Consider the following 22,154-nt stretch of genomic DNA (forward strand, 5'->3'; position numbering starts at 1 on the left):
ATGACAAGAAAATCAAATCCATTTTATTCATGAATATCCTGAAGTCAGTATTTTGTCTCAGAAAGATTGAAGCCTAGATTTGCAGTATTTAGCTTCTGCAAGGATGTAGGCAGACTGTTTCAGGAATGTTTTTTAAAAAATTATTGTTTTAATAACATGTCTTCAAATAACGCTTTGATATGTCTCAGAAGGAAATAAAGTTCGTAGTGATGGAGAGCTGTCTTGGCAGTGCTGAGCACTTGCTGAGCAAACATCTGGATGGGAGTTCAGATCTCAGCTCGGCTCCAAAATCTTGGTGTGGCCAGGCACATGCCTGTTACTTCACAAACAGTGAGCAGAAACAGGAAGATGGCTGGTGATTGCTGGTTTCCAGTCTAACTAAAAAGAAAAAAAAGAAAAAAAAACCCACAACATCCTCATTCAGGGAGAGAACCTGCATCAAAGAAATACAATACGGTGAAGAGGGTTGGAGAAGGGCACCCAGTGCTCTCCTCTGGCCTCTACATGCATGCACAGGTACGGGTATTCACACATGTGCACATACACACATATAAATGCATGGTGTTCATATGTATATGCAAAATAAAATTACATAACATGTTAATGGTAATAGAATAAAGTCTTTATTATTCTGATAAATTGCTGATTGCCAAATCAATAACTTGAATATTACTAGTTTAAATAAATGATAAAGATATTAAGACACAATGTTCATCCTCCTTTGTGTAAGTTATAAGAATTTATAATACATAGGTTATTTTGCTGATACTTAGGGGTTTAGATAGATACTCTCTAAAATACTAAAATATTTTCAATTCAGCAATGCAGTACTGTTGTCCCAGGTCCTTTACCTTGGGCTCCCTCAGACCTGTACATGATCGAGCAGCTTTTATAACAAGGGTTTCCTAGAACTTGCTCAAAAACTGTGGCCTGTGTTGGTCTAGCATTAAATATCACCCAGTCTCTGTGTAGAATTGTAAGAATAAAGCAAGAAACAATGTTTATTGACAGACAGACTAAGAAGACATGTTCTTTCCTGAGCACTTGACAACATTTTAATATCTAAGTAATCAGAACACCAGGTCAGAGGGGATCACACAGTGAGGAGGAGAATATTCTGGGAAGCAGGTTTGTCCGTGGGATAGTTTAAGTCAGTTTTTAGTTGGTTTTTGGCTCAAATATTGTAGCTTCCTCCTTTCTTGCATGGGTTTGCCATAGGCCTTACTGCTGGATAAACTTAGAAGACTCAAATTATTCCAAATCTTCAATCTTCACCAGGGAGGCTGTCTTCTCACAAATCCAAGAAATTTCAGCACTACAGCGAGAAACGTAAATATTCCCTCTTTCAAAGTAAGCACACTCTCGGGATCCATTGAAACTGGCAAGCTCCTTCTCATTAAATCTGAAAAGTAATCGATTTAAAAGTAATTAAAACTAGTATGTAAAATTTAAGCAGAATTTAGTGTTCTCAGTCACCCGTAGAGAGAAAGAGTCGACTGTTATGCAGCCTCTACAGAGCATCAGAAGCTGCAAGGTCAGCACAGCTGCGTTCTTCCTTTCAGGTTAATTTTAATCCTGGGTAAACCATTCCCTTAAGAAGAATGTATTTAGCTCTGCATGCCATGCTGGTATGGGAGTGGCACAAAGGCTGTGGGAGTAACCAGCACTATCTGATTGGATTTAAAGGTGACTCTGTGAGAGGGGACCTATGCCTGACACTGGTGACAATTTTCATTGGTCTGTTTGCTTTCTAAAGACAGAGAAAGGAGGGATGGAATTGGATGGGTCGGGGGATCTGGTAGGAGATGAGGGAGGGGAATCCGTGATAAGAATATACTACATAAAATCCAATTAAATAAAAAGAAAAATATTTAAGTTGTGGCTTGGGGATTATTATTTCCCACTATAATATGGAATTCCATTAATGGAACTTACTCAGTACAAATTAAACTAGAATTTATGGATAATTTTTTATATTTCATATTTTAATAAGATAACTAGAAAAATAAAATCAAAGTTATGACATTTTACTGTGTAAAAGTGTACTTATGCATGCTTTCATAGATACTTGAGAAAACAAGATAAGAATCTGAGAGAGGAAATGAATGACTTATTGATGTGATCTATAAGTAGTTGGGAAATTGTGTCCAGGGATTTTTTTTTGGTTTTGGTTTTGGTTTTTTTTTTTTTGAGGGTTTTTTTTGGGGGGAGGAGGGGTTGGCTCAACTTTAATGATAGTCCTTAAACGTTGTTCTTGAAAATTATGCATGCTCAGCTTAAACCTTTTTTGCAAATACTGCTTTTTTTAAAAAAAAATGATGCACACTAGTATGCCATGTTATTTTATTCATCAAAGATAAATATCCCTATTTGGATACATCTCAGAAATAGAGACTTTATTCAGGACCCAGGGAAGAGGCTGCACAAGCCTGAAGTAGTCTTTCTAAGCTGAGTTGACTTCTCTGACAACTGCATGAAGACCTAGGGTCATTGTCCACAGGCTCTGCATCCCAACTATGGGCCATTTTCTCCACATGTCCACAGGGGCCAAGAGACAAGTCAAGAATGACCAGTACTCACATAGGAGAGGAGAAAGGCACATTCTAACCCAAGAACTGTGCTGCATTTACATGGTGCTGTGGTCCCACTCCTGGAAGATCGTCTCTCTGTCTAATGGCCCTCCTCTCCTCGGGTCAACTGTGAGCACTACCCTCTCAGTTAATCTGCTTTTAAAAAGGAACAGCTCTCCTTTACATCCCCATTGTTTTGAGTGAGCCTTCTGCTATCATTACTAGTGTGAAAATAGACTAACCAAATAGAGCTAGTAATGATGATAAGAATCTGGGGAGTATATATTTGGATAGTAAAAGTACCAGAAAAATCTCTGGGAAATGGATATTTAGGGAGAAAAAAAACAGACATATCATTATTTGGTGAGCCAAAGCTGAATCCCAGCAGCTTTGAGCAAACATGAAATGATGAGAGTTCAATATAGAAAATGCTGACGACAAACATCAAAGAGTAAAACAGACCCGATGGCTTGAGCACTTGGAGGATGGAGGGAGGAGGAGAGAAGATAGTGGTACCAACTCCCATTTAGTATAAATGATGTAGCTTTAAAAATTATATAAATACACTTACTCTGTTTTGCTAACGTTCTGATGTGGAATGTTTGTCTTAAAAGTCTTTCATAGATAGTTTGAACTATGTCTTCTTTTAAACTTTTATTTTTTTAAGGATTAATTTTATTTTATTTTATGTGTATGTCTGTATGTCTATGCATACATGTATACATGTGCCCCCAGAACTCAGTAGAGGGGGTTAAATCTCCTGGACCTGGAGCTATAGGTGGTTGTAAGTCACTTGTAGGTGGTGGGATTTGAACTCCGGTCCTCTTGTAAAAGTAGCCTTGGCTCTTAACCACTGAGCAATCTTTCCAGTCTTTAGTTTTAAAATAAAAAAAAATATGCTTTTGAGATGACTCAGTGGGCAAGGGCATTTGGCACCAAGCCTGATGATTTGCATTCAGTTCCCTGAACCCACATGCTGGAAGGAGAGAACTTATTCCTGCAGGTTTTCCCCTGATATCCTTAATGTGTGCCCCGGCACCACATAACCCTGACCTCCCCAATAAATAAACAAATAGAAAAGTAATTTTTAGGCATGACAGTTAAGACAAATCTTGTTCTTGAAAAAACAAGGACTTAGACCATGGTACCATCTCATAGATGAAATAAACACTAGTTTTCAACTCCTAACCCACACCACAAACCCACTGGCTTCCTCTTTGAGCCCAGCCTGACGCTAAGTGGCACTAATATCCCAGTGAGTCTGGACCTCTTTTCTAAGGAGTCTTTCGGAAAGTGCAGAAGATGGGATGGAGGAAGACTTTGAAAGACACATTTTTATGTTGATTTCTATTTTATTATAACTTTAAATAGTTGCAAAAAATAAAAATATAATAATATTTTTTATTCATTTTTATTTTTTATTTCCCAAATCGTACAGATTTCAGATGTACTTTCAACCTTGTTATCGAGACTCTGCAGCAGTAAATTTTGCTTTGGGCATTTGCCGTGTAATGTAATTGGTGGTTCTGCATCATGAAGCTAATCTGTAAACTAACCAGGCAGCTCAGACTTACTTTTTGTGAGAAAACAGCCAACAATTACTTAATGTGAGTAAATATGTCAACATCTGAATGTATGTTCTTATGACAAACACTACCCTTGAAGGTTGCAACGGCTGGAAAATGAAATGGCCGAGTGGCTGAATAGGTGACCTAAAGTGTTCAGTCTTGATTTGATTATATTTGAACTGGACAGTCTTAGGCAAGTCACTGAAGCTCTCTGATAATGTTTGTTTTATGTAGTGGGGATATGAAAGTACATCCTTCAAGAGTTTATATTTATGAAGTACTTTGAACATACTACTGCATGTACATGCTTAATAAGGAAAACAACCAAGAGACACATGGAGTTTAGTGCACTGCTCTGCCGTCGACAAAATGGAATTACTTACCAGCCCTCAATGTCTTCTCTATGGAAGCCCTCTCTTTTGTTAAACAATATAGTTCTTTTTTTCATATCTAGGTTTTTAATTATTTCAATTTACATAAATTTTCTCAGAGTTCTATGGGAATCCTGATCTTCCACCTGAAACAGTTAGATACTTACAGGGTTGGAGGGGGCAACGAACCATCCTCCCACAGCCAGTTTCTGCTAGATGAATCCCAGGACAATCCCAGCCAAAAGAAAGAGAATGTGAGGGACAGCTGTGACTGAAGGAGATCCTGGGGACAGGAGAAAGCATAAGTGAGAGGCCCACCTGCCAGCTTGCAGTGGTAAGATTAACATATGTATTATATGTAACAAGTGTGTGTGTGTGTGTGTGTGTGTGTGTGTGAGAGAGAGAGAGAGAGAGAGAGAGTGTGTGTGTGTGGGTGTATGTGTGCGCATGCTCACACGCATGCATGCACGTGTGTATCCAGGGTTCCGCACCCAGTTCCTCAAATCATTTATTAGTTCTCATTCAAAATCCACTAGTGCCCTGTTACAAACAGAAGCATCACACATTTGTTCCTCATTGTATGGGTAATTTCTATAGCTGGGGGAGGAGAGTCAGCCATACCCTTTCTTCAATACTGTCAATCTTCACCAGCGTGGCATTCTTGTCCGTACAGTCCTTTCTGCTATCACGCCAGGATTTCTCTTCATTGGCTGAGAAATAGTAGCAGCTGTTTCCATGCCATTGCCATGTCTTGGGACAAGGATTGCACTTATGGTCTGAAAAAGGACATCATACTCAAAAGTACAAACTCTGTGAGGTGATCGTAGAAACCTTTGGAAACTAAGTCATGCACATGGATGACAGATCTGAGCATGAGTACCCCGAAACATACCATGACAGGACCCTCTGGAAGCAGAGTAACCCCAGTTGGGGGTTTCACAATGTCAGGGGATTCTCTTTGCAGGTGAAGCTTTTGAATATTATGATAACCAAATCACCAAGAAGTAACTGATAAGGTGAAAGGTTAAGGTTTTCAGGCTAATCGCATTTGGAAGTGACTATGAAGTTTCCCAAAATATTAAAGAAATATCTGTAATTCCTTGTTCATTGTACATTTAAGGTGCCATGCTCAAGGGATTGTTGGAGGACATAACTCTTAGGTGCTATGCTTGATGTGGGGACTTTAGTCAGGGTGTCAGGTCTGATCTGGCCTTTTTGCAGATCTAAGACAAATTACCAGAAGCATGGATGAGGAATTCCTTGCAGAGTTTGGTAGCCATCTGCCCCTGCCTCTCCAGGAGGGCAGAGATCTGGGACTGGAGAGATTCCTCTGTAAGACCCTTTCTGGAGTTGTTCAGTGATTCAGACAGATTGTCCTGCTGTGGATGGATGATTTTCTGAAGTTCACTCAACTTCTCTGAATCAGAGTTAATATCATTAGACACCTGCAAAACTGGAAGACATAAGAAGACTGCATGGGAGCTGCTGCTCTCACAAGGCTGCCAGGCTGACTCAAGAGTGTGGTATACCTACCACCAGGGATTCTCCCTCCACCCCTTTCTCCTCCTCTACCCCTTTCTCCTCCTCCTCCTCTTCCTCCTCTTACTCCTATTCCTCTTCTTCCTTCCCTTTCTCCTCCTCTTTCTTCTTCTTCTTCTCTCTCTCTCCTCCCCCTTTCTCTTTTCTTTCCTTTCTCTCCTCTTTCTTCTTTTTCTCCTTCTTTTGTCCTCCCTTTCTCTTTTCCATCCTCCTTTTCCCTCTTTCGTAGGCTTCATGTTGTTCTCCTGCTTATACTCCCTCAGCCCATTTTCTTTCTTTCATCCTTGACAGTGTTTTGTCAATAATTCCAGACAATCCCAGAATGGTTGGACCATTCTAACCACTCCTAATTCTGGATCCATGCATCAATTTAAAAACATCTTTATTTTTATTAAGTTTTCCAGTGATCCAGGAACTACTGCATCAAAAGCATTGTCCTTTACAAAAAAATTACAGTGCATCTCATGACAAGTCACTTTAATTTGTTTTGGAGTATGCAAATTTAGAAGATATGCAACTTATTTTCCTATCAGCATGTACTGAATAGCTGTTACCTCAACAAGAATATCAGATTTCTTTTCTGAAGAAGATAAATCATTAGTCTGTATTTATATGTCCAAATCATAACTATCAATGACTACTTTTATATAAGAAATAAATGAATAGAGCACAGGAGACATTATTAGTGTCTGTGATCGTTAATCATGTTGATGTAACAGGGTATAGATCACCTAGCAGACAAACCCCTGCATGTACCTGTGGGGGCATTTCCAAAGAGGGATCTTGGAAATATGAAGAGCCACCCTGAGTATGAGTATCACCATCCCTAGGCTGTGAACCTAGGCAGAGTATAAAGGAGGAAACAAGCAGAACATGGCATTCACTTCCTTTTGCTCTCTGACTTCTGATGCATTATGATCAACTACTCTACATACCTGTCTCCGTGACTTCCCATCATGAGGGACTGTATTCCTTCTTAATGAAATCATGGACCAAAATAAAACTTTCCTTTTTTAAATCTGCTTTTATTGTTGTTGGGTTTTTTTGTTTCTATTTTTTGTAGTTGTTTTGTTTTGTTTCGTTTGGTATGGTCACATCAACAAGAAACACTAATGCATACAGTGTTTTCTAATATTATAATAGATTTTTTAAATTACAAGTCTCCTGAGAGTGAGTGCTGATCAAATCAATACTCTTTATTTCACATACGTAACATTTTATAACATACATATCCTCTGGATGGCTTTCCATTACCATAATGTAGAATGTCCTGCCCAGAACAAAGAGAACATTCTCTTAGGGTCTGCTAGGGAGTGACTTCCACTGTAAGAATAGTTCCATTCTGCCTGTCAGGTATGACATAACTCCCACCCCTGCTCTTCCTTATCTATGTGATTTTCCTCATTCACAAAACTCAGGTTGTTGTTGCCACTCAATGTTTTCTTTACCCTAGGAAGGTCATGGGTGAGCAGATTGAGTTAATCTTCTACTAAGTTTCAATATAAACAAATTGCCACACCTGTCTGTAAATCCATTTCTCCCCTTGCTCTCATGTTTTCATAAGACTAACAAATGTGTATGTCTGGTCAGAAAAGAGCTTGTTCATTCTAACCAATAACTAAGGCAAGAAGAATTCTCCTCGCAGTGTGATCAGGTTCATCAAAAGACAAAAATGTCTGTGAGGCAGAATTCACACAGCAGTGAAATAGGTCCATGGTCAGTTTGCTTCAAAGGCGTGCTGGAGAATGATCTGGAGTAATAGAAGTGATTTGAGAATTCTGCATGCTGGTACCTTATCCTTCCTGAATTAGCACACTGTGCCAGTGTTTTCTAAATGTCTGTCATTTGTGTAATACACATACACTTACACATAGTTGCCAAGGTTACAAGTCCTGTCACCAGCATCAAGCAGAGGGTCATCAAGCTCAAGGCAGCTCCTCGCCAAAGTGGGGATTGAGCTGGGCATTCTGGAAACCAACAGGGCAGAAACACAGCATTCTGTTACTTTGGGGATCGTTTTTTCCCACCCAGAAACGTTCTAGCTATTAAACTTTCCCCTTGCTTTGTTAATGTTGCTCTTTAAATATTCCTAATATGACTCGTGATGTCTCCCCCGTACTTTGAAGAGTGATTGTCACTTAATTTGCTATTTGTTTGTTTTACATTTGTCCCCTTTTTTGTCTTTCTTCTTCAAGTCCACTGACATCATGAATGTTATGTGGAGGTAAGGTCTCTGGACTGATGCTGAGAATAGAAAAAAACCTGAATTTTAAGACACAAATCTCCAAAACAAGGTGGCTCTTCCTTACTTATAAAGATGGATTATACTTTTAAAATTACGGTTAACCCAATAAAATAATTTTATGTCATTTTTGTCCTATTTTCTATGTCATAAAGAGTAAATTAATCCCGGACAAAAATGTAGTTAGTCTAAGATGCAGAACTATCAGGCAACTCTTGGACCATGCTTGTCATAAAAGTATCTGTCAGCTTTCTCTTCCTTGATGCACACAATGTTTTTGCCAGGTGAGTACAATAGCACTCATATGAAAGCCACATAACCCCTTGACTCAAAGGTTAGATTTGAATGAGAATTAGGAGACAGAAAAGATAAGCATAATCATCTCACCTTTAATAAACACTGCAAACTGTGCTGTTCATTGTTGTGTGGCATATCTTCTCCCTAACACACACACACACACACACACACACACCACACACACACCACACACACACCACACACACACACACACACACACACACACACACACACACACACACACACACTAAAGCAAATCCATGGAGCGGAAGACGGCAATGCATATGATTCAGAATAACAACTCAGACTGTAACACAACCTTTGGGGGTGAAGGAGTCTTGTACATGGAACTCGCTCTAGAGACTTGACATTTCTGCCAGTTGGGCATAAAGGAATGAGCTGATATTGGAAGACTGGCTCTATCTACCACATACCTGTACAAAAGTGGAAAGCAACCTAGCTGCTTCAAGATTCAGTTTTCCTATCCATAGCTGCAAAAATAGTGATATTATTTATTTTACATGTACACTTCAATAAAGATATGTATACATAGATTTTTTATCATTAAATACTCTGAATTATACCTTGGGCTCTGGTACAACCATATCTAATGAGAACAGCAAAAGTCATAAAGCCAGCACAACTGCTTGACAGAGACCTAGCAAAGCTGTGCCAGGTGATGCGATTGCTGTCATGCTGTCTTCCACTTATGGTTTTGGTCTTCACATATTGCATGCTTGGGGGTATTGGACTGATGGGAAATTTCTTATGCATCATGTGTACCTTCTCCCAGTTGTACTGCTGCTAAGTTTCCCCGGGAAATTCCTGAACATATTACACCTCATGCTTCCAGGGAGCTATCCTTACCTGGCCTTACTTGAAGGTCTTCCTTATGCCCTGGAGGATGTGACTCAAATAAAGATGCCAGAGATCTCCTTATGAGGCTCCAGCTCTAACACACTCATAGAACCTCTGCCCCTGTACTTACTCAGGAAAAAGATAATCAGAACAAGGTAAACTTAATTTCATAAATAAGATTCGGTGGTCTAGAGAAGTTGGCAGAACAGGTTAAAAGCCTCTTCTTACTATATACTCAGGCAATTACATGGCACAAAAGATTGGGGGCCAACAGACTGAGCATAGGGACTCCAGTGAAGGAGTTAGAGGAAAGATTGAAGGAGCTGAAGGGGTTTGCAACCCCATAGGAAGAACAACAATATCAACCAACCAGATTCCCCAGAGCTCCCAGGGACTAAATCACCAACCAAAGAATACACATGGATCGACCCAAGGCTCCAATTGCATATGTAGCAGAGGATGGCCTTATCTAGCATCAGTGGTAGGGGAGGCACTTGGTCCTGTGAAGGCTTGATACCCCAGGGGAATGCTAGGTGGGAGCGGGTGGGTAGGAGGTCAGGAAGAGTACCCTCATAGAAGCAGAGAGGAAGGGGATGGAATAGTGAATTTGTGGAGGGGAAGCCAGGAAGGGGGATAACATTTGAAATGTAAATAAATAAAATAATCAATACAAAATTAGAAAAGAAAGATTGGGGGCCACATATGATATAGCCCCTCAGGAAAAGATATAGCAACAAATACATTGGCTAGAGTTATCTGTGCCCTACACAAGGATTTATACTTACAGACAAAGACTGGTATAGAAAATATGATTAAAGAATGCACCATATCCAGAGGTTAGGCCTGGCCCTCCAGTTAAGGGCTGGGGCCACCCATCCATCTCCAAAATTTTAACCCAGAATTATTCCTGTCTAAAGGAAAGACAGGGACAAAGAGTGGAGCGGAGACGGAAGAAAAGGCCATCCAGAGACTGCCCTACCTGGGGGTCCAGGCCACATGTAGACACCAAACCCAGACACTTGCTGATGCCAAGAAGTGCTTGCTGACAGGAGCCTGACACAACTGTCTCTAGAGAGGCTCTCTCAGATCCTGACCAATATAAATGCAGATGCTTGAAGCCAACCATCAGACTGATCACAGGGACCCCAATGGAGAAGTTAGGGGAAGGACTGAAGGAGCCAAAGGGGCCTTATCTGGCATCAATGGGAGGGGAAGCCCTTGGTCCTATGGAAGCTTGATGCCCCAGTGTAGAGGAATGCTAGGGTGGTGAGGCAGGAGTGGGTGGGCGGATGGGGGAGCACCCTCATAGAAGCAGGTGAAGGGTGGATGGGATAGAGAATTTGCAGAGGGGAAACTGGGAAAGGGGGTAACATTTAAAATGTAAATAAATGAAATATCCAAACTTTAAAAAATAATAAACTTACGGTCCTAGGAAATAAAAGACCCCCTTACTTAGAAAAGTTAGCTGCTGGTGGTAAAATTTCCAAGTATATAAAAGTCTAGAAACACTGCACTGTGCCAGAAATTAAATAATAACTGCAACAGCTTTGGCGTCAAAATTCTTCTTGGGGCTAATGAAAATCAACACTCTGACCATTAAAAGTTGATAATACACTGCTCGGGACGTGGCAATCTGCCCAGGCTGGCTTGGAGATTTTTTCTTTCTAGTACCCTTGAAACTGCAAGAGCTAGCAGCCTGAAAACAGACTGCTGCGCTTTGACAAAATATGCCTCTGGATTCTTAAAAGTTGGGTTATGGGGTTGATGAGGGAAAACAGTTGTAGATGATCAATCTGTTCTGTCCCAGTTTATCATTGATGATTAAACTTATGACCAAGAGGCAGTTAAAACACATGTCCAGGTACAAAAATGATATGATCTATGTTTGGAAATATATGAATCTATCCTTGTCTATTGAGTTCTGTAGCGATAAAGAAACACTCCACCTGCCAATCGTCAGTCAGGCTGGAAGATTGCCTGTGCCTGCCTCACTTCTTCACCCACTCGCTACCTCCTTAGTGGGACCTGGCCATTGCCAGGGCTGGCCCTGGCAGAGTTCTAGAGACAGTGAGTTAAAAACCAGCATAAGAGCAAAAGCTAGCTCACGATCATTTCTGATTCAACTGTACTCGGCTCCTTCCCTTCAGTAGGCTATGCCATACACCAGCAAGGTTTCCTCTACGGAGTTTAGAACCCTGTTTGGCTTCTAGAAGAACATCTCTCTGGCACTGCTAAAAAGGCATAAAGGATCTAAGGGTGTTTATGAATAGACATCTTCACTGCCTGACCCAAATTCTGACATACCCGTTAATACTTTCTCGTACAGTGAAGAGTTTCATAACAGTGATTCCAACAATTCCCACTGGTCTTGAAAGCCCCATCAATTCTCTTAAGGAGACTCACTCTGCTGACAGTTTGTCTCTATTTTGGGGACTATTTCACACATTTCTCTGCCCTTCAGTGTCAAAGCTGGCATCTGTAAGCACTCAACACCTGTCATTTGCAAAGTCATGGTATGCTTTCTCTAAGCTCTTACCTTCTTTTCGTAGGTTATTTGCATCCTGATTACCTCTCACTCCTGCAGAGTCCTGAAGCATCAGTGTCGTATAGGTCGCTTCATCAGACATCCTAGGAGAAAGTGGTTCTGTAAATTAATGTTGCAATTTCTTCAGGCCCAGTTCAGGCCATTCCTTTTCAAGGTCAGGCGCTTTTACACAGACACGAGACACTCCCTATCGTTCCTTTGTAAGGACAGAATGAAAGTCATTTTCTCCCTAATGAAAGTGTGAGAGAAAGCAGAAACTCTCCTTAGGAATTACAACGTTAATAACTTCCAACTGTACTGCACTGTTCTTTGCTATGCTGGTAGGTAAGCAAACGTTAAGGCTTCATGTTGGAATCCCTATAATCCTTAAGGAACTTTGAATGATTAGAAAGCCTAGCTTTCTTCTCTGCTTGTGTGTAAAGCTAGTTAATCGTATATTGGATATAGTTTGTCCTCAGTCATACCATATAGCAAGCAGAGTCAGGATAGGAAGGGCTGTGTCACATATGAATGAGTAGCACAATAAAAAAAGTGTGTGTGTGTGTGTGTGTGTGTGTGTGTGTGTGTGTGTGATGGAAAGAGACACAGAGACAGAGGAGGACATAAAGCTCGCAATGGGAAGTTGTTGAGGCATAAGGAAGAAGTTGCAGTGTGCTAAAATTGGGTAAGGGAGGGTGATGCTGGTGGGGTTGAGTTAAAATCCAGCAGAAACTTTTCAAACAATGCATTGCTGTATTGAGAGAGTGATAAAACAGATAGAGTGAGGCAAAGACACACTGATATCTGTAATTCATTCGGTTTTTTTTTTTTTTTTTGGAGATTGAGGGCAGCTCACAGTATTGTCGCATGGCACAGCCAGAACTCTTACAGAAAATGCAGTATCTTTTTGGTGTAAAAAATCAGAGGGTGAAGTTTGGGCTGTCTACAGCCATAAACAATACAGAGACAATCAGGGATTTGTGTGGACAGTGGTTGCAAGGATGTCCAAATAGTCACGGGACCTGAAGTCAAGATACAATTCGTTTATATTTCTTTTAAAAAGCTTGATAACATAACTTACCTACTTTCCTTGACTTAGACATATATCTGGATTTTATTTCCAACAAAAAAGGCATAGGACCACTGTATATTTAAATTACAGTAGTAAATATTTTGACAAGGGAGCATGGACAAGAGTCCATAGTAGTAGATGTTATTCTGGCAATTACGTAGAATTCAAACTCACTCTCTCTCTCTCTCTCTCTCTCTCTCTCTCTCTCTCTCTCTCTCTCTCTCTCTCTCTCTCTCACACACACACACACACACACACACACACACACACACACACACACACACAGAGTCATTTATTTACAGCTGCTATCATTGTAGTCTGCCTTCTATTTCTGTAATAAAACACTGCAACTGAAAGGAACTTGGGAAGGAAATGGTTATTTCAACTGAAGTCTCCCTGTCTATCATGAGGGCATGAAGAAAAGTCAGGGTAGGAAGTTAGAAAACAGAAATTAAGAACTGAAGCAGAGGTCATGGAAGAGTGTGACTTACTGACTTGTTCCCTATAACTTGCTGAGTCTGCTTTCTTATATATCTCAGGATCAGCAGCCCATGGTGGTACTTTCCATAGGGTCCTGGGCATTTCTCCATCAATCACTGATCAAGGAAATGCCTTCTAGACTTCCCTACAGGCACTCTGATGAAGACACTATCTTAATTGAGGTTCCTTCTTTCCAGATTTACTAACTAGCTTAGCCACAAAACTCACAAAACTCAGTCTTAAAGGCTCTGTCCATTCCTAATTACCCCATATTTTTTAAAATATAAAACTTATTATGCTATATAATAATGAATAACTACATAATTAATTAGTCAAAGAACAAATTTAATTAAAAGTAATTCTCCCACAGGGCCAGAAATATTGCTCAGTAGTTAAGAGCACTTGCTACTCTTTCAGGGAACCTGAATTTGGGTCCCCAAAACCATACTGTGTGTCTCTCAACTACCTGTAATTTCAGTCCAAGGAGATCCTTCACCCCCTTATAGATTCCATAGACACACAGAAACACAGAGTTTTAAAAACTCTGCCACAAACCCCCAAACAAACAACTTGGAATCGCCATAGACTTGTCTTGCTTCTTTTATGTATGTTTAATCAATTGTAAAGTGCTGCTTAATGCATAAAGCACCACAACTTGGGTGTAACTGTAGAAGTTGATGTGCATTAAAAGAATAAATGCTGAGCTTATGTGATCCGAAGTGATCCCTCTCTGTGTTCTTTAGCAATCACTCTGCTCCCACAGACTGAGTTTACAGCAGGGAACACTGCTGGGGAACAGAATAGATTAGCTAGCACCCAATCTGTGCCCACAATACTTCAGAATTATATTAAAAAATCCCTAAAGATCAAAGACAGAGGTGCCAAAGACCCAAAGGAAACACAGACAAAATAAAATCAGGAAGAAATGAAAATGACCACAAGGAGGAGACAGAGGATAGAGGATGGAATTTACTTGGAAACCTGATTCTGTTTTTTTGTTTTGTTTTGTTTTTTGTTTTTTGTTTTTGTTTTTGTTCTTTGTTTTTTGTTTGTTTGTATTAAATAAAGAATTGTCAAGGTCTACTCAAGAATCCTGACTCAAAGCTTCTACTGCTGTAATCTTTTTTGTGAAAATTAACCTTTCAACTCTGTGCATGTTTTGTTTTGAACAAAATCTCAGTATGAGGTTCAGATAGCCCTCACAGTCATCCTCCTGTTTCACTTCTCTACTTAAAGACATTTACTATCAAACCTGCCTAATTTTCTTATTAGTAAAAATCACATACGTAGAATACCCACAGTAAAGATAATTGATAAGAAACAGAAAAGCCGCCATCATGTTTGCCCGCACAGCTGAGGTAAGTTTGGTTTACTGTAGGTAATTCTTAAAATGGGAGAAGTTGCTGGACAGTTGCTGAAGTGCTGTGAGACCTGAAGAAACCAACCCAAGGATTTCAACTCGTTACATTCTATCACAGTGATTTATTTTCCTTCAAGGCACTGTGTGTGTGGTTCTGTGCTTGGTGCATGGGTGTGTTCATAGGAGTATGTGTATATGTATGAGTACTTGTATGTGCATGCCGGTGAAAGCCGGTGACATCCAACATCTTCCTCAGTAGCTCTCCATCTTGATTTTTGAGATAAGACCTATAATAGATCCTCTAGGTCACTGAATGTGACCTACAGGCTAGCTGGCCAATAAGCTCTAGGGATATGACATGTCTGGCCTCTTCTCAGTTATCTGAAGACCCACCACCACAGACCCTGATTTTTAAGCAGGTTCTGAGAGCAAAACTAAGGTCCTCATCCTTGGGCAGCAGGCATTGTACTCAATGAGTCACCTCCCCAGCGCCCTTTACAGCATGATGAGGAGACTGGAAATGCTCTCTGCTTCCTCTGCTTGTTTATTAGTGAGCTCACCGCCCTCCACATGTGAACTCTGTGTTCTATTTGACCCCAGAAAACAGAACAGTGCCTGGGACATTCACAGTGACACATCATGCATGGGTTAATCATCTCCGCAATGCAGCCTTCACTGTGACTTAACACTTTGAATCTCAATTGAAGCCGGCATGTGAAGCACTATTCAAAATATGCTTGACCACACGTTTTACTAGATTATATTATGCTTACTCAACCTTTGGCATCTTTATCCATGTTTTCCTTGTCCGGCAATCACTCCCCATTTCTTTCTGTACTCGGTGATTTTTTTTTCTCCTGTCTTTGGAATTTTTATCTGCCACATTTGTCATTTGACATTTCACTTAGCATTTTTAGGCATGTTCCAGATAACCTTAATGGGGCGGTTGCAAGTCACTGTGTTTTCTTTTCCGTGTCTTTTATGTAAACGAGTGCTTTGCCTCAGTTGCCTGATAATTAGCGTAAGTTCAGCAACTTTTAAATAAAACTCATTTCTTAAAAACCCACGTTTAAGATTCCCAAAACTGAAGGCATGAATGCTATTTATGCTTTGTTTCCCACACAGGATATCCTGTCATCTTCCAAAGATAATCAACATATCATGTGTGTGCACACAAAGTTAAAAAGCCAAAGTGAACCAACAATTTTAGTGCTGGAGGCTGAGAGGTAAAGGTTAGGGGTCGAGGCTGAGGTGAGGGGCAAAGGGCAGGGCTGGGGGAGTGGTAAGGGGTGGGGTTGAGGTTGAGGTGGGGTGAAGGAAGGGGTGGAGGCTAGGGTGTTGGTGTTGGTGGTGGTGGTGGTGGTGGTGGTGATGATGATGATGATGATGATGATGATGATGATGATGATGTGAGGGGAAGGGGTGAGGGGTGGAGAGAGGGGCAATGGTGGAGGTGGTGACCCAGAACATACTGGTAAAAGAACTTTGACTTTGCAGTGAAAATATGAATCATCAGCTACGAAACACTCATTTTACTTTCACTGGGAGACAGTGCAGCGATGTTCACCGTGGCCAATGCCTCCTAGTATATTCTCCTTCTCGTTCCCACAGTCTCATGCTGCTACTGTATCTTGGTGATCCTACCCACAAGGACTTCAGTCCTTTTCTGTCACCCAATACCTGGACTACTTTCCTTTCTGGTCCTTGTTGTTTGGATCCCGGGATCTGTTAACCATTCTTCTTCCATAAATACATGTGATGCTTCTGCACAACACCTAAACATGAAAGACATCGTAATGAGCCAAAAGAATTTGAAACCTGCAGGAATACAGCCATGTTCTTTTTTCTTTTAGTTTTTAACCTTTAGTTTTATTTAATCTTTTTATATCTCCCTTCCTGTCCACCCTCTGACTATTTCATATCCCGTACATCCCCCTTTCCAAGATGTTCCCACCCACCACCCACCAGACCTCCCCACTCCCTGGGGCTTCCAGTCTCTTGAGGGTTAGGTGCCTCTTCTCTGTCTAAACCCAGACCTGGCAGTCCTCTGCTGTATATGTTTTGGGGGCCTCATATCAGCTGGTGTATGCTTGCTGGTTGGTGATCCAGTGTCTGAGAGATCTTCAGGGTCCAGATTAATTGAGACTGCTGGTCCTCCTACAGGCTCACCCTCCTCCTCATCTTCTTCCAGCTTTTCCCTAATTCAACCAGAGGGATCAGCAGCTTCTGTCCATTGGTTGGATGTAGATATCTGCATTTGATTCTTTTAGCTGCTTGTCGAGTCTTTTGGAGGGCAGTCATGATAGGTCCGTTTCTGTGAGCTCTTTACAGCCTTTGTAATAGTGTCAGGCCTTGGGTCTTCCCCTTGAACGGAATCCCACTTTGGACCTGTTGCTGGGCCTCTTTTTCCTTGGGCTCTTCTCCATTTTTGTCCCTGCAGTTCTTTCAGACAGGAACAATTATGGGTCAGAGTTTTTGACTGTGGGATGGCAACCCCATCCCTCACTTGATTCCCTGACTTTCTGCTGGAGGTGGGCTCAACAATTCCCTCTCCCCACTGTAGGGCATTTTGTCTCTTACATCCCAAGTCTCTGGTACATTATGGAGAGTTCCCCCTAACTCCTAATGTTGCCTGTTTCCACTCTTTCCGCTGGCCCTTAGGGCTTCAGTCCTTTTTCCCTCACCCAATACCTGATCATGTTCCCCTCTTCCCATCCCTGTCTCTTTCCCACCCAGGATCCTCCCTCCCTCCCCACTCCTATGATTGCTTTCTTCACCCTCCCAAGAGGGATTGAGGTGTCCTTACTTGAGCCCTTTGGTTTGTTAACCATTTTGAGTTCTGTGGACTGTATCCTGGGTTTTGTTTTGGGTTTGTTTGTTTGTTTGTTTGTTTGTTTGTTTTTGGCTATTATCCACTTATTAGTGAGGACATACCACTCATGTCCTTTTGGGTCTGAGTTATCTCACTCATTATGCCACTCTTAAATGAAACGTGCTCATGGAAAATTCCCAAGGTCTAAAAAGTTTTCCATGTGTGCAATCATCTATTTAGTCAGCAAATATTGACTGAGTGGGAACTATACGTCCATCACTAAAACACATCATTCTGGGGCTAAACGGCAATGATTTAAATATCTGCTCAGAATGGGTGGCACAGGTAAGAGTGCTGGTCTCGTACCCACAAGACTCTGGGGTTGGCTCCCCAATACTAAAACAAGGGAAAAGAAATTAAATGAAAATACATAACTATGTGTGAATAATGCACAAGAGTGTGAACTGTCGTATAGTACGTTTGGGGACAACATTATCAATGTCAAAAATCAAGATTATCTAGTTAAATTGGAAGTCTGTGTTCCTCAGATCCAGTGTCACACTGTCTCTGTGACTGCTAAGCACCGATGTCAGTGTCCTGTAGATAGTCAGTATGTGATCGAAAAGAAGTAAACACAATTCCTACGACAGTGTTTCTTCAATTCTGAAAATAGGTGGGTTTTTAATCCCAGATTAGAATTTTCGTCAAGAAATATTGAAGGAAGAATTGACTTGTTTTGTTTTTGTTACCTTTTTTTAAATGCAGAAATGAGGAGATAGATATTTAAGTAGAAATAAGAAGTGTCAGAGGGGGTTTTGTTTTGGATGAGAAAAATCTAACCACACTCCGAACTTTGTAAAAGAAAGAAGAAAAGTATGGCTTATCTTTCTTTGCATTTCTTGCTTTTTTTTCCCTAACATAACTTAGCTTACATTTGTAATATATGTAATAGAGTGAAACTAAGATTGAATGCTGTTGGAGGCTTTTTTGACCTTGCAGTTCTCCCATATTTGTGTTGTATGATCATAACACCAAATGCTATGCTTGGAGAATAGGATGCATAATAAAGGAAGATATTTATTTACTAGACTATAGATCTAGGGAGAAAATTGTGGCTAGAGTTATTGAAGAACCAAACAGTAGTGACAAATTACAATGAGAAAGAGGAAAGAACCAACAGAATGCCTTAACCCCGGTTGTAGGAAGGGGTATCATCCTATTCTCTGAGGCTCCAGTTTACTCATCTCAGGCCTATCTTCTTTTGCCTTTTAAAGTATAGTTCCATGAACTAATAGACCTGTAAAGTAAAGTAAGCCTGGTCTCTTTGTGGTTTACAAGAGTAAACAGGACTCTTTAATAATTAACCCTGTTGTATAAGACTCAGGAAATCTAGAAACTTAAAGCAATTATTATGTTTAATTACTTCTTAAGGTTTACATTAATTAATAAGAAAACATGTACTATAATTTCCTATGTCCATGGAGCTCAGAGTTACATATTTAATTTAATTCACTGATTACATTTTTTCCCTACCCAATCTCAGAAGCATTTCTTCTCCAAATCAGTTAGTTGCCTTTGAGCAATCAGGAAACATGTTGACCTACATTTTCTTGCTTCTCACTTTGTTTGTTTGTTTGTTTGTTATTTGTTTTTATTGGATATTTTATTTAAATTTCAAGTGTTATCCCCTTTCCAGGTTTCCCCTCTGGAACTCCCCTATCCCATCCTCCCTCCCCTTGCTTCTATGAGGGTACTCCACCACCCATCCACCCATTCCTACCTCCCTGCCGTGGCATTCCCCTATACTGGGATATCGAGCCTTCACAGGACCAAGGGCCTCTCCTCTATTGCTGATGCCAAGAAGTGAATGCTGAGAGGAGCCTGATAAGCTGTCTCCCGAGAGGCTCTGCCAGAACTTGACGAAAGCAGAGGAGGATGCTCACAGCCAACCACTGGACTAAGCACAGGGTCTCCAAACTGGGGGCAGTTAGAGAAAGGACTAAAAGAGCTAAAGGGGTTTGCACCTCATAAAAAGAACTGATTACATTTTTAATGGGACTAATTTCATTTCTAAGAGAATGGAGTGAAACTTTACTGGAAAAGGTGTCTTTAGAATTATAAGCTTCCCTTTTCTCTTCATTAAGCTGAAATTATTCATTCACTTACATTGTATTACTTCTGTATGTAGTTAAGTAAAGACACTGAAATAAGACAGTAGGGGAAGAAAGTGTGCTTGAACTCAGTTGGCTAGTAGATATGGGTAAAGGAAGGAAGAGGTCAAACTGATCCCAGACTTTGCTGGAAGGCTGTTAGTATATCCCCCTCTGACAGGAAGATGGAGGATCTTTGACTGAAGTGGAAGCTATGCAAACAGCACCAGTCATTGGTGAATAGTCTGCTGGCTTTGTGAAGTCATTTGAGGTGTGAGTGAAAGGCATTTGAAAATGTGGAATCCTTGCAGTGAATTGACAAAATTCTGAGAGTGAAGTGGAGAGTGAGGAGGAAAAGAAATAAAGCCATGTAGAAGACACCAAAAGGAAGAGGGGCAAGCAAACCCCTGGCAGCAGGCCCTCGATGGTGGCCGTGGTGAAATGTGGAAACTGGATTCTCTTAACAAGGCAGAAGGGCAGTGCTGTGATCACTCCCAAGACAAATGCCAGGTGCCAGGAGCTTTGACAGAGGGTGTTTCACCAGCCATGCAGATTTAGCAGAATTACCTGCTATAAATTTAAATGAGTGCTAAGCTATTGTCAAGACAGGCAGCATCCACACCAATGTTCCTGCAGTAACCACACTAGTTAGCTCTGTATGGCGCTCCTGTAGCTGCTGTCAGTGTAAGCCAACGTAATTATGTAAAGCCCATTTCTGCAGAGCTAAATGATGGAGCACTTATTACATTGTGATTGAAAGGAAACCAGCATCCCCCTCCTGCAAATAGTTGTCGCTGGGCAAAACCACACTCAAATGGTCTCATTGATGTCTAGTTTTTTTTCCCAAGAAACTAATTTTAAAGTACAAATATTATCTGAGGAAAGTATATTGTCTTGAGTTTTGTATTTACTTGATATTTTCCCCCTCAGGGTCTAGGACTAAGCAGCCGTAAAAAAATTTTTTTAAAAAAAATGATTTACATTGGATGCAAGAATTTGAGTGAATTTTAGGTCATATAAAGGAGACGTGCGTTCTAGTATATGATTGTAAGTGTCTAATTTCACACCAGATGATATTAGATTTGAAGTCACAGTATATGCTGTATGTCTACTGGTATTTTTAATCCATGGGCTTTTATAAGGAATAAGTTCACTTAAGTGATATATTTTGAGCTTTCCTAGGGTTAAGATGAAGCGTGAACTTTGTCGTTTGACAGGATACTCTCTCACAACGGAACATCCCTTCCCTCGGAGTCAAAGATAAGAAAGCAGGAAGTGAGCCCCGCATCTACTCTTTCACCACAAGTTATTATTATTTTTGTTTTTAGGTTCAAGTCCACGTATCTCTGAACATCCATGAAAGGGCTTCCTGGAAAACAAGACGAAGCAAAACAAAACCCAAGTGTTCTGATGCGCATGGCTCCAGAGCAGCAAGAGACAAGGATCCCAGGCTGAAATCCTAAGAGGGGACGCTGGGTGAGTTCTGCAAAAGTCACTGAGCTTTGACCTCCTGGCAGTTCAAGGGGAACCATGCAGGATGAAGATGGATATATCACCTTAAACATCAAGCCCCGGAAACAAGCTCTCAGCTCAGGTAAGAAGGGTCATTCAGCATTACTGAAATAGCTCACTCCTACTCTGTCTCTCTCCTAGTGACTGGGTGCACAAATTCATTTGTGTTTTCCTGAATGATATTCTTTCTCTGAAGCATGTGAGTGGGGCCTACAGAAGCTGCTGCAGACATAGTTAGAATATAGGCAGTAAACACAGAAGAGGCAACATTGTACTAAGGCTTTTAGAATGCAATACTGGCGGCTCAGAAGCTGGTGGGACAAAGAGAAGGACAGTTTGAAAACTCACATGTCTGACAAATGTCTTCACATTTTAAAGGAATACATTTGTTGCGGGACTCACCTTGAAAAAAAATGAGGTTTGTTTTTTAAATGTTCTGGAGAGAAGTGTTTTATCATCTGAAGTCTTTTTTTTTCTGTTTAAAATGATATAAAGTCATTGGGTCACAGTGTCGTTCAATATGTAAACATTTCATACATAAACATTTCTGCAACATAAAATTATGTTTTTTAATCCTTTTGAAAACAACATCAGATTTCTGAACAGCAGGAGACACAATTCTCCACTTGTTGCCTAAGAAAGTAATTGAGGAGGAGAACAGGGATGCTGAGGGCCATGCAGGAAGAACGACAAATGGCTTTAGAACCCATGGTATGGGGCCCGCCCGTTAGCACAGCCACAATGGGTATCACCCAGAGAGGATTCTGTGTCCTGAGGACTTCATGCCATTATGAAGGTC

At 40.7% G+C, this 22,154-nt stretch overlaps 2 protein-coding genes across 6 annotated transcripts in view; one reads left to right on the forward strand and one right to left on the reverse strand.

Annotated features, from left to right (window-relative positions):
- Nucleotides 1-21,830, reverse strand: Clec12b (C-type lectin domain family 12, member B). 2 transcript variants are annotated; one of them, XM_087659043.1, is made up of 9 exons: nucleotides 21,758-21,830; nucleotides 16,918-17,323; nucleotides 16,562-16,656; nucleotides 11,982-12,073; nucleotides 7,917-8,015; nucleotides 5,747-5,962; nucleotides 5,131-5,285; nucleotides 4,677-4,792; nucleotides 1-1,402 (listed from the first exon to the last, which is right to left on the reverse strand). In XM_087659043.1, exons 4-9 carry the CDS (start codon nucleotides 12,070-12,072, stop codon nucleotides 1,252-1,254), a joined length of 828 nt encoding a protein of 275 aa, XP_087515169.1. In that variant the 5' UTR covers nucleotide 12,073; nucleotides 16,562-16,656; nucleotides 16,918-17,323; nucleotides 21,758-21,830; the 3' UTR covers nucleotides 1-1,251. The 2 variants fall into 2 exon arrangements, with proteins under 2 accessions (XP_087515169.1, NP_001102823.1); NM_001109353.1 differs by lacking the exons at nucleotides 16,562-16,656; nucleotides 16,918-17,323; nucleotides 21,758-21,830 and having other exon boundaries at nucleotides 606-1,402; nucleotides 11,982-12,085.
- The window catches only part of Clec1b (C-type lectin domain family 1, member B), an 8,767-nt gene continuing 7,836 nt past the window's right edge, over nucleotides 21,224-22,154 (forward strand). For 3 of the 4 annotated variants that reach the window (XM_087658926.1, XM_087658927.1, XM_087658928.1), the window contains exon 1: nucleotides 21,268-21,437. In XM_087658926.1, coding sequence (XP_087515052.1) covers nucleotides 21,374-21,437 — 64 coding nt within the window. In that variant the 5' untranslated portion in view covers nucleotides 21,268-21,373. Of the gene's footprint in view, nucleotides 21,438-22,154 lie in introns of all 4 variants that reach the window. The other variant, NM_001191978.3, reaches the window with a different exon arrangement.

This window comes from Rattus norvegicus, chromosome 4 (genome assembly GCF_021556685.1).
Source record: "Rattus norvegicus strain SHRSP/BbbUtx chromosome 4, alternate assembly SHRSP_T2T, whole genome shotgun sequence".
Classification (NCBI taxonomy): domain Eukaryota; kingdom Metazoa; phylum Chordata; class Mammalia; order Rodentia; family Muridae; genus Rattus; species Rattus norvegicus.